The sequence below is a fragment of the Nanorana parkeri genome, unplaced genomic scaffold, assembly GCF_000935625.1.
Source record: "Nanorana parkeri isolate BGI_ZX_2015 unplaced genomic scaffold, ASM93562v1 scaffold1043, whole genome shotgun sequence".
In the NCBI taxonomy this organism is placed as follows: Eukaryota; Metazoa; Chordata; class Amphibia; order Anura; family Dicroglossidae; genus Nanorana; species Nanorana parkeri.
The window spans coordinates 604,858-618,886 of record NW_017307311.1 but is presented as its reverse complement, the minus strand read 5'-3'; the positions used below and the strand labels follow the sequence as shown (position 1 = coordinate 618,886).

At 40.8% G+C, this 14,029-nt stretch overlaps 1 protein-coding gene across 1 annotated transcript in view; it reads right to left on the bottom strand.

The window, feature by feature from the left end:
• Positions 1-211: 211 nt before the first annotated feature.
• LOC108796026 (spatacsin-like) overlaps positions 212-14,029 on the bottom strand; it is a gene marked incomplete at its 3' end in the record, with an annotated part of 13,948 nt that continues 130 nt past the window's right edge. Inside the window, exons 2-20 of the mRNA XM_018567394.1 lie at positions 12,418-12,507; positions 10,118-10,305; positions 9,764-9,991; positions 9,488-9,662; positions 9,274-9,405; positions 8,408-8,763; positions 8,135-8,280; positions 7,932-8,049; positions 7,690-7,845; positions 7,422-7,567; positions 7,089-7,265; positions 6,776-6,847; positions 6,565-6,698; positions 6,316-6,476; positions 4,862-5,075; positions 3,437-3,640; positions 760-866; positions 469-614; positions 212-376 (exon numbers count right to left, since the gene is read on the bottom strand). Coding sequence (XP_018422896.1) covers positions 212-376; positions 469-614; positions 760-866; positions 3,437-3,640; positions 4,862-5,075; positions 6,316-6,476; positions 6,565-6,698; positions 6,776-6,847; positions 7,089-7,265; positions 7,422-7,567; positions 7,690-7,845; positions 7,932-8,049; positions 8,135-8,280; positions 8,408-8,763; positions 9,274-9,405; positions 9,488-9,662; positions 9,764-9,991; positions 10,118-10,305; positions 12,418-12,507 — 3,115 coding nt within the window. The remainder of the gene's footprint in view (positions 377-468; positions 615-759; positions 867-3,436; positions 3,641-4,861; positions 5,076-6,315; positions 6,477-6,564; positions 6,699-6,775; positions 6,848-7,088; positions 7,266-7,421; positions 7,568-7,689; positions 7,846-7,931; positions 8,050-8,134; positions 8,281-8,407; positions 8,764-9,273; positions 9,406-9,487; positions 9,663-9,763; positions 9,992-10,117; positions 10,306-12,417; positions 12,508-14,029) is intronic.

Here is a 14,029-nt window from a genome sequence, read left to right as displayed (position 1 = left end):
AATATAAAAGCAATAAAATATTGTTAAAGCTGTATTTAATATTTCTCTGAAATAAACGCTCAAATTTATGACCTTCGGGCAATGCTATTGCACATGGTTGTCAAAATAAAACACAATGGTAAAGGGATTTTACATAATGCATCACAGCCTGTACATTTGTTGTAATAGAGAATGTGTCATATAATGTTTTGGATAGATCTTTATACAGAACCTGCAGGAGATGGTAAAGACTGATGTCAGGAGGTAGTGGCGAGTTGCGTGGATGCTGAGGGAACAGGGCTGCTTTAAGCTTGGGATATGGTGCCAGAGCCATCTTAAGTAATGGAGGGTCCACATTCCATGTACAGAGACTGGATTCTTCACTCTGCTGCAATACCTGGGGGTGAATGATGGAAAAAGAAACAAAGAAGGTTTCCAACACAGTGATATGAAAAGGTAAATGGCAGAAACACAGTGCCTAGAACTTACCCCATCAATTCCACCAGGAGCATACATACTGGTTGCCAGAGCAAGCAGTGTATGTCCTTCCAAGAGCATGCCGTTCACAGTAGGCTGGTCGCCTGGCATCAGTACATGGGCATTTGAAAGGCTGGCATGAAACATCCGACTGGCATCTACAATGACAAGATGCAGACATAAGGAGAAAGGCAAAGCAACATAGTAACTCCGGGATTACTTAATCCAAAGGAATCACATCACAGAGGCATTATTATCACAGTCACCATAGTCAAGTAAGTCAGCAGACAAAATTTTACTTACCCTTTGTATCGGCATTGACTTGACGAATATTAACCATGAATCCAAACCAGGGGTAGGCCTCGTGTAATGATGCACTGGACAGACCAGAACAATTCTCTGGTTGTAAACTGCCAGCAACGACAAAACAGTGTTAGTGACCTCAGAGACCACATGTGTGTGCTAAATCAAAGACATCACTACTACTAAAACTATAGCAATTTGGGTGAAGAACCTGTGCATTGCAGGCTTAGTACAGAGCTTAGTAGAGGGACATTCCCATAGTTACTCCATACCTTGTGTATTTATCGGAATCTTTGTGGTGACAGACAACATTGAAGAAAGGAGGAGTATTACTGATAATAGATAACCATAATGGTTAGGCCTTCATCACCATTCACTGGAGGGAAACAAAATCCTTATAGACCCTTTTTCAGGATGGCAAATAATTAGATTTGGAGCCCTTTGTAATCTGAGTTTCTTTACTATTTTTGCAAAACACATTCTTAAAGAATTTATGTGAGGTAGGGCTGCAACCAACTAATCGATATTAATCAATAATGAGAATAGTTGTCAACTATTCTCATTATCGATTAGATAGTTGGATCCCCTAGCTCTCTCCTCCACGGTGGGAGGAGGGCACAGCAAGCATGGGGCGGGTGCAATAGCCATCCTGCTATTGCAATTTGAAATGGCCAGTAGCAGGCTGGCTATTGCACCAGCCCACTACCTGCTGTATTTACATTCAGCTGCCATCTACGGAATCTTACCATTGGCAGCTGTCATTCCCGGGCTGAAGCTATTCAAGCGCTGAAGCTATTCAAGCGCTATGTGCTTACAATTTTTTTTAAAAATTATAAAATTATAAAAAGGTGGGAAAAAATACATTTTTGGTATCGGCCTGACACATTCTGCTGCGGGAGGTGGTTGCACTGCCATTCATTTCAATGGCACCCCAAACGCACCCCCCACCCACAGTGTGATTGCCCTACTGGAACGCACAGTACCGCAATGCTGTACGTTCCAGTGCAGTGCGATTGCAAAAAATTGTGCATGCAGTTTTATTCTGAAGTAAACTTTATATTTGTAAACGGCATTTGTGTATTTTATTTTAAATTAAGGATGCTATTTAATTTATTTTATGCGTTTAATCAAAACGATAATCGACCAACTAATCGATTATGAAAATAATATCTAGTTGCAGACCTACTGTATGCAAGATTTGTTCACTAAATGCCCTATATGGAGCCATGCAATGAAGAAGATGTTATAAAGGGGAAGTAGCCACTGTAGGAAAACTGATGAGATTGAGTGACACATATGAGGATCCCAGAGGCGTAACTAGAAACCATTAAGGTGCAAGAGAAACCATTAAGGCCCCACCCCCCCCCAATAAAAACATGATTTTGATACCTTTTTTTTCTTTCTTCTATTAATAAAAAGTATTTTTTTTTTTAACTTTCAGGGCTACTTCACACCAGCTCCAGTGTGTTCCGGCTGATTTAGTGCTGGAACACACTGGATTGCAACCCGGCCAGCTCACTGTGTTCTGGGGTGTTTGGGGGGTCCGTAGCGGTGCATTCGCCTGCACCGGAACGCATGGCAAATCAATGCCTGCGTTCCGTTGCGGTCAGAAAAAAATAGTGCATGCAAATGGAGTTCCCTGACTGGCCAACCCCCCCCCCTCTACAGCGTCTTCCCCATCCCTCTGTTTGAACTGCGGTCCGCAAGTGTCAAAAACTTTTTTGAATACATAAGGGTTGCACAGATTTGGATGAAATGTATTTATATATTTTTTTGCACTGTCTTTCACTTTTTGAGCTTTGTTTTTTTAAATAAAATTTTACACATTGATGTTTAATAATTTATATATATTTGTATATGGTACAGAGTGGGAATCACTGGGAAAGAATTCATATGGTTTACTTTGAGCCGACCTGTGACAGTCTCATTGTCACAGGTGGGCTAGAACTATGAGGTGTGTGAAAAGCACTCATCTCATAGTTCTCCTTTAATATAGGTATATAGAAGTAGCACAGTGAAAATTTATGTTTTAATAACTTATGGGTGGAATATTTTCATTCTTTGCACAGCTTACTTATTTTAGGTAGGGGTATAGTGCAGAGCTCTGTTTTATTTAATTCTTACAAGGAACATTGTCACTTCAAGAAGAAAGTGTAAGACTTCTGCCTTATTTTGGCAAAGGTTTCAATATGGTATGATTTATGCGGGCTGATGTATGCCTGATTATTTACAAAGAAACAATTATTGGCAGGCTTCTTACATCATCCTTATCCTCAATCTCACCTCTTGGTATTATTAGACGATGGTCTAATCTGCAAGCGAGATTTTGGTCTGAAGATGATGAATTAAGCAGAAGATATTAAACCTGGTACAATGAAGCACATCTATTGTTCGGTGATCAGTAAGAAGAATCATCTTGGTTATGGAAATGTAACCTGTAATAAGATTTTGAGCTGGCCATACGTGATTATGTTATAGTCAGTTGTAAATAGGGCCTAAGGTGTACTTACATTATTCCTAAAAGTATGTTTTTTTTAAAGTTATTGGCTTCATCTGCTTACTTCTCTTTTTCTAATAGATTGATATAATTTGTGTCTATTAAGAAATAAATTTCTATGAAATTTTCAGCTTTAAGTAATGCTTTAAATTACAGTAAGAAAAATAGATCAAACGATACCTGTGATGGTCTAAGTAGGCGTACAGCAGGTGTTGGAGGCCACGCTCAACGCACATCAGCACAAAGCGATTATGAAAATCTGGATAATGTGCAGAGATGCTCTCTATGGGAGAATCGGCTGGCAGCATGAGCTGACAATTAACAACAAGTCTCTGCACCAAAGACTCAAAGTCATTCAGCTCAGAAGGGATAAAAATGTTCATCCTGAAAAAAAAGACATCGATTTCAATAAAGGAGTAAATAAGTATGGACAATGTAAGTGGACCATCTTTTGTCTGTTGCAAACAAAGAGGTCATATGTGCATAAACCATTTTAGAATTCCTTATGCATAGATATACATCGCTATTGCCAAGCTTTGCAGCAGTAATTCCTAACTAGTGGAACAAAAACAAACAAAAAGAACAAGTAGCTTTCGTCATCATTGCAACCTCTCAGCAGTTACTCATTGTTTCTGAACTGGACCAGTTTGCCTATTTTATATATGACTTAATCTGATCATTCACAGAGATTGTGTAAGAACATTGAAGTGGGGCTAAAGGTGAGTGTGGCTCATGAGTTAATACAGAAAGGGGATCCCTACTACGACAAAGGGTAGCAATGCTAAATAATAAAGCTTAAAATGAACCCGAGTCACACAGCTGTGGCACTGTTCTTACTTTCATTCATTTTTAAAGAGAATTCATCTTCATGCTAAATATCTATTGGCTCAAATGATGCTATTGCCTAACTAGTGAGCTGCATACTAGTTCAAAGGCAATAACCTTACTCATAATGATACTGAACAGGTGTCTAACTGTTCTAGAATGAGCTGGCTGGTTGTGAGTCAGGCAACGGCAGCCTACATACATCAGCAAGTTTTAACTTATGTATAACTTGCTACATACATCAGCAAGTTGATAACATACTTTCTTTAAAGAGATCCAGCTACAGATATCTTCTGTCCCAAAGAGTTTCAGGTTTTGTCATTAACAGCAGCCTTCATGGTGCAATTCTCAGAATTCCTAAGGGTGAGTGACCCTAGACCTGCAAATTATCTGCGACGAGGCTTAGTTCAGTCTTATTACTTAGAAGATGATAGTGTATGAATTCCTATGACAGTTATCATCTCAGATATTGCTTGGGTGAAATCAGGGAGGTACCTGTTAAAGGACTGCTTCAGTGCGTACAGGAGATATTCTGATGATAGGGAAGGCTGCTGATAGCGTTATTCAACTGGCACAGTTCTAATAAAATCACAGCTTAGATGGAGGTTAGGTTTACATCATGATGTCAGACAATGGTACTTCTACAAATTCATATTTCTGCGTACCCCCAAATGAAGGAAACTTGAGTAAGGTAAGGGTAGCCCTTACTTCTCTGATACATATATGGATGATCAACACGCAAAGATTATACCCAATTCAAAAACACCCTTCCATACACACCTTGCTAACTTGTTTAGAATTCTCTCTCTGGTGTAGTCACAACATAAAGTGTTCTCTTCAATTATGTCTGGGCTTAAGGGAGGCCACTGTGAGTGTTGGCTGTCCCTGTTCATTTCACAATGTCCCATGTTGTCGATCCAAGATTCAATTCTTGGCCAATCATGCCACAGAGTCAGACGGCGCCACAAGATTTTAGCCGAGACAGAAGACAAGTCTGTGACACATAATATAGATAATTATCCTTTAGAAAGCAATAACAGTAATTAATGAAACTGAATAAAGATTAACTGCATTCAAAAAAATAGTAGAGGTGTCCAGAGGCAATTATACAGAATACAGCACAGCAGAGCATCTCACATGCCAGTAGGCAGACCTGAAAGAAGTTTCACTGGTTACATAGGTCAGCATGCTGCATATCTCCCACCGTAATCTTCCTTTAACCACTTCAATTCTAGTACTGTACCTGTATACCCATGTGGACCAGAGCAATTTTTACATTTCCAGTATAGGCCTGTTTATTTGGTGATAACTAGGTCATAATTTAAGATAATGAAGTAATACATTAAAAAAACACCCACATTTTTTTTTACATTCAAACGGCAAAAACATTTGAAATAACAAAATAATAGCTAAGGGGAGAAAGGAAGCAAGGAGTTAATTGGGGCCGATTACAGTTAACTAAGGATTAATAAAGGGTTAAATAGTTATTATATTTTCATCTACATATGAATTAAACAGTAAATAGAATGTAACAATTGTTAAATTGTATTTACTTAATGACGCTTGCATACTTCTGCAAGTGTCATTTTACACAGGACCTGCTGCATTTTGTGTTAAAGTGTATGTTTAGTTTTAGATGGAGTAGGAAAGGTATAAAAAAAAAAACACCCTGTCAGTCTATTTTTTGCTGTCTTTGACCCATTGGGGATGATTTCTCTGCACTTCCTGTTGCATAAACACATCGGAAAGTGAGAGGTAATCCTTACAATATGAGGTTAAATCCTCTAATAGACACCTCAAACTGGAACAGGTGTCCCAATTGGAAGATTTCCCCTTACCTCCTGTTCATTTTGGATTTGCCACATGACTTTACCTCTCAGAGACAATGGCGGTGACACAGGCATCAATGAAAACCTAAAACGGGTTCTAATCTTACCCTTAAAAAGGTTTTTGCTACGCATGCACTTTAATAGGTCTGTTTATAAAGCAGTATACAGTATGTGACTTTCATTAAACATGCTTTGGTGTGCTTTGGTGGAGAATCAATCCTTGCCATCTCAAACAAATTCACCAGGAAAATTATCCACCAGTAATACTAATGCATTATATTCAATTGTTTTAATGTACATGAATCCTTAATCATTTAGCTATAAACCTCATTTCAGTGGCCTTTCAGGGCAGCTAGTGGCCACTCTAATTTCTCTGGAATAAACATAAATGCTATAGGCTGTCACCTGCATCATTTTTCCAGGGCAATAAGATTGATTCTCGAGTCTCTGAGTCCCAGTCCTGGGCCCAGTGCAGAAGAAGAACAATCGGCTCATCTTTTACAAAGCTCAATGCATTTTGCAGCACATGTGCCTCTGGAGGCAAGTCACCGGTTTTCCAAACAGGCCTGCAAACAATACCACAAATATCACTTTGTTATTTCTCGTCACATCTTTGCACAGCAAGGAGAACAAATGACGCTCAAATGATATTACTTGGAATAAGTCAGGCTAGGCCTTTCTCCTACAGGCTTCTGCACATCATTGCACAGCTTTTCTAACTGGTACACTGTCTGGATCCTTTCATGCTCCTCTACTGAAAAAAGCCCCTCTTGCTGCAGCAGGTCTACCTACAAACAGGAACAGATCAAGGTCAGACAGTGGTGACGAGGAAAAAAAAGTTCAAAGGAAAATACAAATTACCCACCAGCAGGTCCCGAACAGCAACATGAGATGTGTACAAGCAGATACGGCGCAGCTCGTCCCATACAGAATATCCCTGGAAAAGAAAAGTATTTATAGAATAAATCAGAGAGCATAGCTTTCAAAGTTGAACACACCCACACATATAAAGATGTATACCATATGGGTTGATTTATAGACCATTCGCACAGCAAACAGCTCAGCAAAAGGCATTCAGATTATAATGTCCACTAAATGGAGCTGAGGTGCATAAATTATATATATCTATGGATATATATCTATATATATAGTGACAGATATAGTTACCCATTACTGACCATGTTCTGCAAGAGTTGGCAAGCCTCTGTCAGCCGCTTCTGCATTAGGCACTCAAACACCATGTTTAGGCCTTCTCGTTTCATCCATGGGAGGCTGAAACAATGATGTCCCTTTGCGCGTAGGAATGACTGAGCCTCAGGAATACAGTTTGACAAGATGGCATCAGAAATTATATTCTAAAAAATGGGGAGAATTAATTAATTAAAATGAGCTAGTGAATATGCAATCAGGTATAACATGACACAATAAACAACTCCTGATTGGATATGAGAAGGATAACTAAGTTATTCAAGAGTTGTGCTAAGGCCATCATTCTCTCATGCCCAGTGTACCTCCACAGGCATGCTCTCCCACGCCCTCTTTCCTCTCTCAGCATGCTGGGCCTGCACAGGAAATGGCTGCTGGAACCTCCTCATGAAAGACCGGAGCTTGTTGATGTATCGACTTAGAATTCCCACACACTGTTCCAGGCTAGAGTCTGGCTTTGTGCACAAGTTCATTTATTTCACTAATGCAACTTAAAAGGTGAAACTAATATATGAGATATATATATTTATTATAAACACACACACATATATACACACTGGCTGCATAACGTACCAGCCAGAAGATTGAGGACTGCCACAACCTGGCCATTGAGAAAATGGAGAGTCAATTGCAGCAGCTGCTCTGAGAAGTGTTTGCTCTGAGGCTCCTGGTCCGTGTCTTGTATGTATGAGAAAAGAAGGTCCAGAGCCGGGACAAGATCCTGCACATCTATGTAAGAAAGTATGATATGGTCTTAGAGACAAGCTGGGGGCCCAGCAAAAACAAAACCTGAACCTGTTATTCCACATGCTTACTATGTAGGTATTGTTCAGACTGCACGCTGCCATCTTCACATGTCAGTGGAGTGAGGATGCTTTCTTTGCTCTTTAAGAAAAAATCAACTGTATCCAACTGTCGGTTCTCTAAGCCAGCCTGTAAAATAGCAAATTGTACAGATGATCATCAGCGAAGAAGAACAGAAGGGTGGCAAATAAGATAAACCCATGGTATTTATTACCTCTAAGGTGTGAATGGGAACAGAGCAGCGCCCCCAGTTATTCAGGTAGCACAGTGTGTCTGCAGTACTAGCACTGCCGTGAATCATTAAGCGGGTGAGAAACTCATTCTGTGACACAGCAAACAAGGCAAGAGAAAGGCCCTCATCTGATGGGAGAAATCAAGGGACAGATAAATAATACAATGCTAAATCCTCACTTATAGCCCATTAAAAAAATACTTCCAATGACCATTAGCATTGCATCTAAAACCTATACAAGTTCTTATCACCTACCTGTTATAATTAGACAGGCTTCATCATCTGCACCATCCACACATAAAGCTTTCCCCAGAGTATGGTAATCAACAACTTGTGTTTCCATGTTCCAGTGGACCAAGATGGCACATCCATCAACATCTGACAAGCAGAACAAGGCACTGAATGATGACAAGGACCAGTTGTGAATCCTTACAGGAGCCTTCATCTTGTCTGTATGGATTTTCACCCAACCTGCACCTGAAACTGCCCAACTGAGAGGGGCATCAGTGGAGATGGTGCTTGGCATCAGACTCTGAGTGGATGGGCACAAAGGAAATGTTGAATAACTCTTTGTCTCCTTAGAAAGTGAGGATAGGATAGCGTCCCATGACCTACACAGAAGATACGTCATCAGAGAAAGATATAAGGATGGAAGGTGTGATTGCTTAAGACATATACTGTGAGTCACAGTATGATCAGTAGCAAAACAAATGTGCATTTAACCACACAGTAATCAGAAGGCAGCAATGTGCAGAGCCAGAGAACAGAGCAAGACACAGAAAAGAGACATTGCAATGGTCACTCTGCTAAGATTTAATCAGTTGAGTAGGGAATGTAAACATAAATTATACCCAGTTCTGTGTCCCTGTTTAGCCACGTCAGACTCAAAGTCTGAGTGACCGAAGACTTGCACCTCCATTTTACTGCATTACTACTAAACTCCAACAGATACAATACCCAGTGGAGGGAGACTGCAGCCAATGGATCATGGAATTATTACCTCTAAGTGGGTCAGGTTTGGATCTCAAGCAGTAAAGAAAGCATAATTTACTCATTATGTTCTGAAATTCCCACTCCACCAATCTATTCGCAATGGAGTGGCTCTAGGAATCATGTGGTACCTGTCCATCGGAAAGCCATATCCAAGTGAATATCCATAAGAGTCCCCGCTATACAGCTCAGCAACATTTGAGGCGGAGGAGTTCAATTGACGCTGATCTCGCCACATGTGTAGGCAGAGAGTCACATCTTCACTGTAGAGATAGAAAGAGATTATTCAGTTTAAAACCCTTTACAAAGCGTGTCTGACCTCAATGCACTCAAGAGAGAGTTTACCTAAAACGTTTACTCAGCTTCAAGGGAAGAAAGTAGGAGGAACCAGAAGAGACCACCATTAGATCTAGGTTTGGACTAACACAAATGCAATTGAGTGGTTCCACTGCATCAGAATCTGTCCTTACAGGAAGCTCCATAGCAATCATTGGGAACCCATCTAAAATGTCAAATGCATCTGCACCACTCTGTCAAGGAACTTAAAAATATAAAACATATATTTTACAAAGCAAATACAACCAATCTGTCTTAACAACAATTGGCATGTAGGGAGGATACAAATCAATCCAAGGCTATCCAGAAGGAAAAGGACTTCATGGCTCAAGCAGACATCTGAGATCCGTTCTGCAGCCTCTGGATCCAGCTCCAGGCACAAACAAGAGACAACAATTGGTTTCTGCTCCTCATCAGTATAGCGGAGATGTACAAGGAAACAGTTGCTAACCAGAAGAACAATATCCTGATCACATAGGGACAGCAGACGAACTGAAGGCAATGATGGGATACCTTTGGAAAACGATAAGAGAAGTTGTATACATTATTATTTTTTTGACTAGCTTAATCTTACTAATGTCATCACTATGTTTATTCTACTGTCATTGGCAGTAAAAGGACATAAGATATCACACTTACAGACATGCTTCTCTGCACAAAGCTGTCTCAAGGAGTCTTTATCACATACACAAGCACAAGTTAGGTCAACTCTCCCATCTGCAACACTGACATCATGAACGCAGAACTCATTGTCCTGACTGAGCGTAAGAAGACGTGGGTTCCGATCCAATAGGGCCTCACTGCCATTTCCATTTTGCGAGAGAAACCTACAGTTTCATACAGCAGAGGTTATTAAGAGTTTAATATTACCGTAAAGAATACACCTAAATAATATACAAAATTAATTAATATGAAACACTAAATACGGAGGTAGAAAATATCACGATATAAATGGGGAGGGTGAAGGGAGTTAGATAGGCTATGTGAGAAGCTAATTTATGAAACAGAAATACTTTTCTTAATTAAATATTTCAGAAAAACAAAATTAAAATTAAGTTGAGAAAATCAGGTGTTGTACTGTGACCCAAAGTAAAATCTAAAAATATATATTTGTATTCGCTGACTCTTTTTTTAATAGTGTCTAAGGTAAATCCTGGACTTAGAGAGCACCTAAAATGTGGAAATGTGCCCAAAAAAGGAAAGTAGAGGACAAAGGACAAGTCACCAGTATTGCCTGTAGACTCCTTGAAGTTTATCTTTTCCCCATTACTGACCTACCATGCCTTGTTCTGCACTGTGCCTTTGAGTGGAGGGGGCCATCATGGTAGAGGTAGGGCTTTGCTTCCTTATGTCAAAGCTGCCCTCTGATCTCTGGTGACCTGGTGACTCCTGGGTGAATATTCAAGAAGTAGTAGGGAAGGTGTAGAAAGCAAATATTCATAGAATGAATGAAGCAGGAACATGCTTGCCAGCAGGTCTTCAAGTATAGAGTCCTCTCCAGCAAGAACAAAAAGCAGTACAGTAGTGACATCACCAAATCTTACTAGACTAGCAGTCAAAGGCAGAATTTCCTCTTACAGAGCAGATATACAGCTATGAAACAATAGGCACAAGAGTGACTAGGCACACTCACGTACCAGGAAGTGCACTGCAGTGCTTTCAGGAGGAATTTAAAAGCCATCTCTGTGCAAATCCTAAATCCTCTACCATCCCTTCTGCATCTCTCTGACCCACATTTTTTGTTAATTAAAACATCTAGCAAAGCATTTTACACTCACCTAAGTCTGTGGTCTGCGTCCGTTGCCAGTGCCTTTTTGGCTGCAGCTGTGCACATGCCAGTCTCTCACATTGGCGTCATCACTACCGTTGCTCTTCTGGATCCTGAGAGGACCTTGCCTTTGGACAGCCTATAGGAAGTGTTCATGTCATGTAGGAAGTGACATGGACACACAAATATGGATCCTATTCCTGTGCACAGGAGGAGGGAGTAGACTTGTGACTGGAATGTCATGTGACCACAGATTTACGTGAGTAAAGGGGCATTTTGGTAGATTTGTTTTTAATGCTAGTAGTGGTTAGTTAGAGGGAAGGGGAAAGGACACGCAACTCAGAGAATTGCGTTAAGACAAAAAGGTAGGGTACTGCTTAGAAAGCAAATCTTCACTTTTAAAATTCAGGTACATTTTAACAAGTCCACAAAAGGAATAGCTCTGCCTGCTACCACCTAAGGGAAGTGAATAATATAAGCTGTTTAAAAAACAGGATGTCAGTGATACCATGGAGCCAGATAAACATTTACAGGTACAGAGATTTTCCAAGGTAGGGAATAATTAAAACTGCTGTCAGTTTTTCGGGGGTTTTGCCATATGTGTACCATTCAAGATATATTTCTTAACTTCCTGTCCTGTAGAAACAATGGAAAGTCGCTTATGGACAGTTGTCACTGCAACCATTATGCAAATTGGAAGATTCCCTTCTATTCCTTTTCTGGTACCAACTTAAAATTTTGGATTTTCAATCACTTTCAATCCCAGGAACAGTGGTAACCAGTATAAACAGACAAAGTAAATCTCCAAAGCAGGGACACACAGACAAGAATAAAATCCTGACAGAGATTCTAACCCTTCCCTAATCTAAAACAAAGATAATCAGTTTTCGCTTTAGATACACTTTACTGTATTTCAGTTTTCAGTGGTAATACATTTTGTAGGTGTTTTTCTCTATTTTAAAAGAAAGGCAACTGAAGTAGCATGCATCTAGCTTAGACATTCACCAACCGATCACAGAGTTCTGTCTTTTTTTATGAACAGGGAATAAGTTGTACATGTTTCATTGGATAGCTTAGCTAAAAGCAAGAATAATTCATATATATTGTTCCTGATCGTATTTACTGAAACCCAGACCCTATTAAACAAATGTATCCTAAAAAAGTATCTTACTGTATGAATGGTCCATCCAGATGTGCATGAAAACCATGGGGCGCCCCTGTGGTAAATATGGTGAGGTGTAGACCCCCTTGTGGCAGAAGACTGCATAGGGTTAGTACTCTGTCCTCAATTATTTACAAGCAGTCAGTGATCACTGACTGCTTGTACCCGCTCTACATCCTGACTCGCTGTCACAGGAGGCTGAGCGAGTGGTGCGAGGAGGAGAGCTCGGTCTCCTGTGACAGCTGACTCCTCCCCTGCACTGCTGGCCTCATGTGACAGCTGTCTCCGCCCCCACACCGCCGCTCTCCTGATCTGTCACAGGAGGCTGGTGGGGTGGTACGGGAGGAGAGCTCAGCCTCCTTTGACAGCACTCACAGCTGTCACCACTCCCACACCGCTCTCCTGATCTGTCACAGGAGGCTGAGGGGGCGGTGCTGGAGGAGAGCTCGGGCCTCTTGTGACGCCGGTCACTCACAGCGCCCTCTGCACCACTTGGCCTCCTGTGACAGTTTCCCTGCTCCCCGCTGGACACTGCACTGTGTCAGAGGGGGCACAGAGCAGCGCCCAGCGGGGAGGAGAGAAACTATGGATGCACTGCAATTTCACCACAAGTGCTATTTTCGGCCGATATGTTTCGGTGGCCGAAATTTCATTGCATCCAGAAGTGAACAATCTAGAACAACATAGCTGGAACTGGAAAGTGAGCTGAATTGGAGAATTTTGCCACATCAGCTATGTTGTCCTAGATTGTTCTTCTCCTGTCTGCAACAAACTCTTCACCCTTTTGTGAATAACCCTGTAAATATGTTTTTTTCTTACCTTTGGAAATACTTTTATGCTTCTTTCAACATTTTCAAAGTGACAGAAAACTCTGGCTGTTCACATAGAAAGCCCAAAGACACTCTGAGCTTCCCCTTATCAACATACAATGCTTCTTAACCCTTAATCTATTGTAAGCATTCAAATCTAGATTACAACTGATAATGAGATCTGCCAGCATAGTACAGACAGGGTTAATTCATTCCAGGGAAAACTTTACTTTAGAGCCAAATTTTCTTTCAGAGTAGAACAAGTAATATGCAAGAAGCAATTTTATTTTATTTAAGTTATGCTATGTGAATGGAAACATGGAACAAATATAACAAAGGCATTGTCCCAATTTTGCTGCAAAAGTGGAAACACACTGTAAGCTATCCGCTGGCCTCGTTTTTTTATGAAGGAAGAATGAGCAGGCCAGTTGGACCTCACCCCTGGTCACTGAATCATAACATCAAATATCTAAAACATGATTTTTGTATTCTTATCATTTAAAAACATACATAATATAGACCCTCCCAGAGAGATGCACCAATACCAATACTAGTATCGGTGCCGATACAGACTATTTGGGTGAGTACTCGTACTCGCCCAAATGCTCCCGATGCCTATCCCGATACCAGAACTTCCGGTTTCAGGAAGCTGGGCAGCGGGTAATGACTCGCCCCCGGCTTCCTGATTGGCTGAAAAGCTGGCTCCATACTTCCCGGGCAATCAGGAAGCCGGATAGTGTGTTTTGACTCGCCGCCCAGTTTTCTGATTGGTCGTAAAGCTGGCCAATCAGGAAGCCGGGCAGCGAGTCATA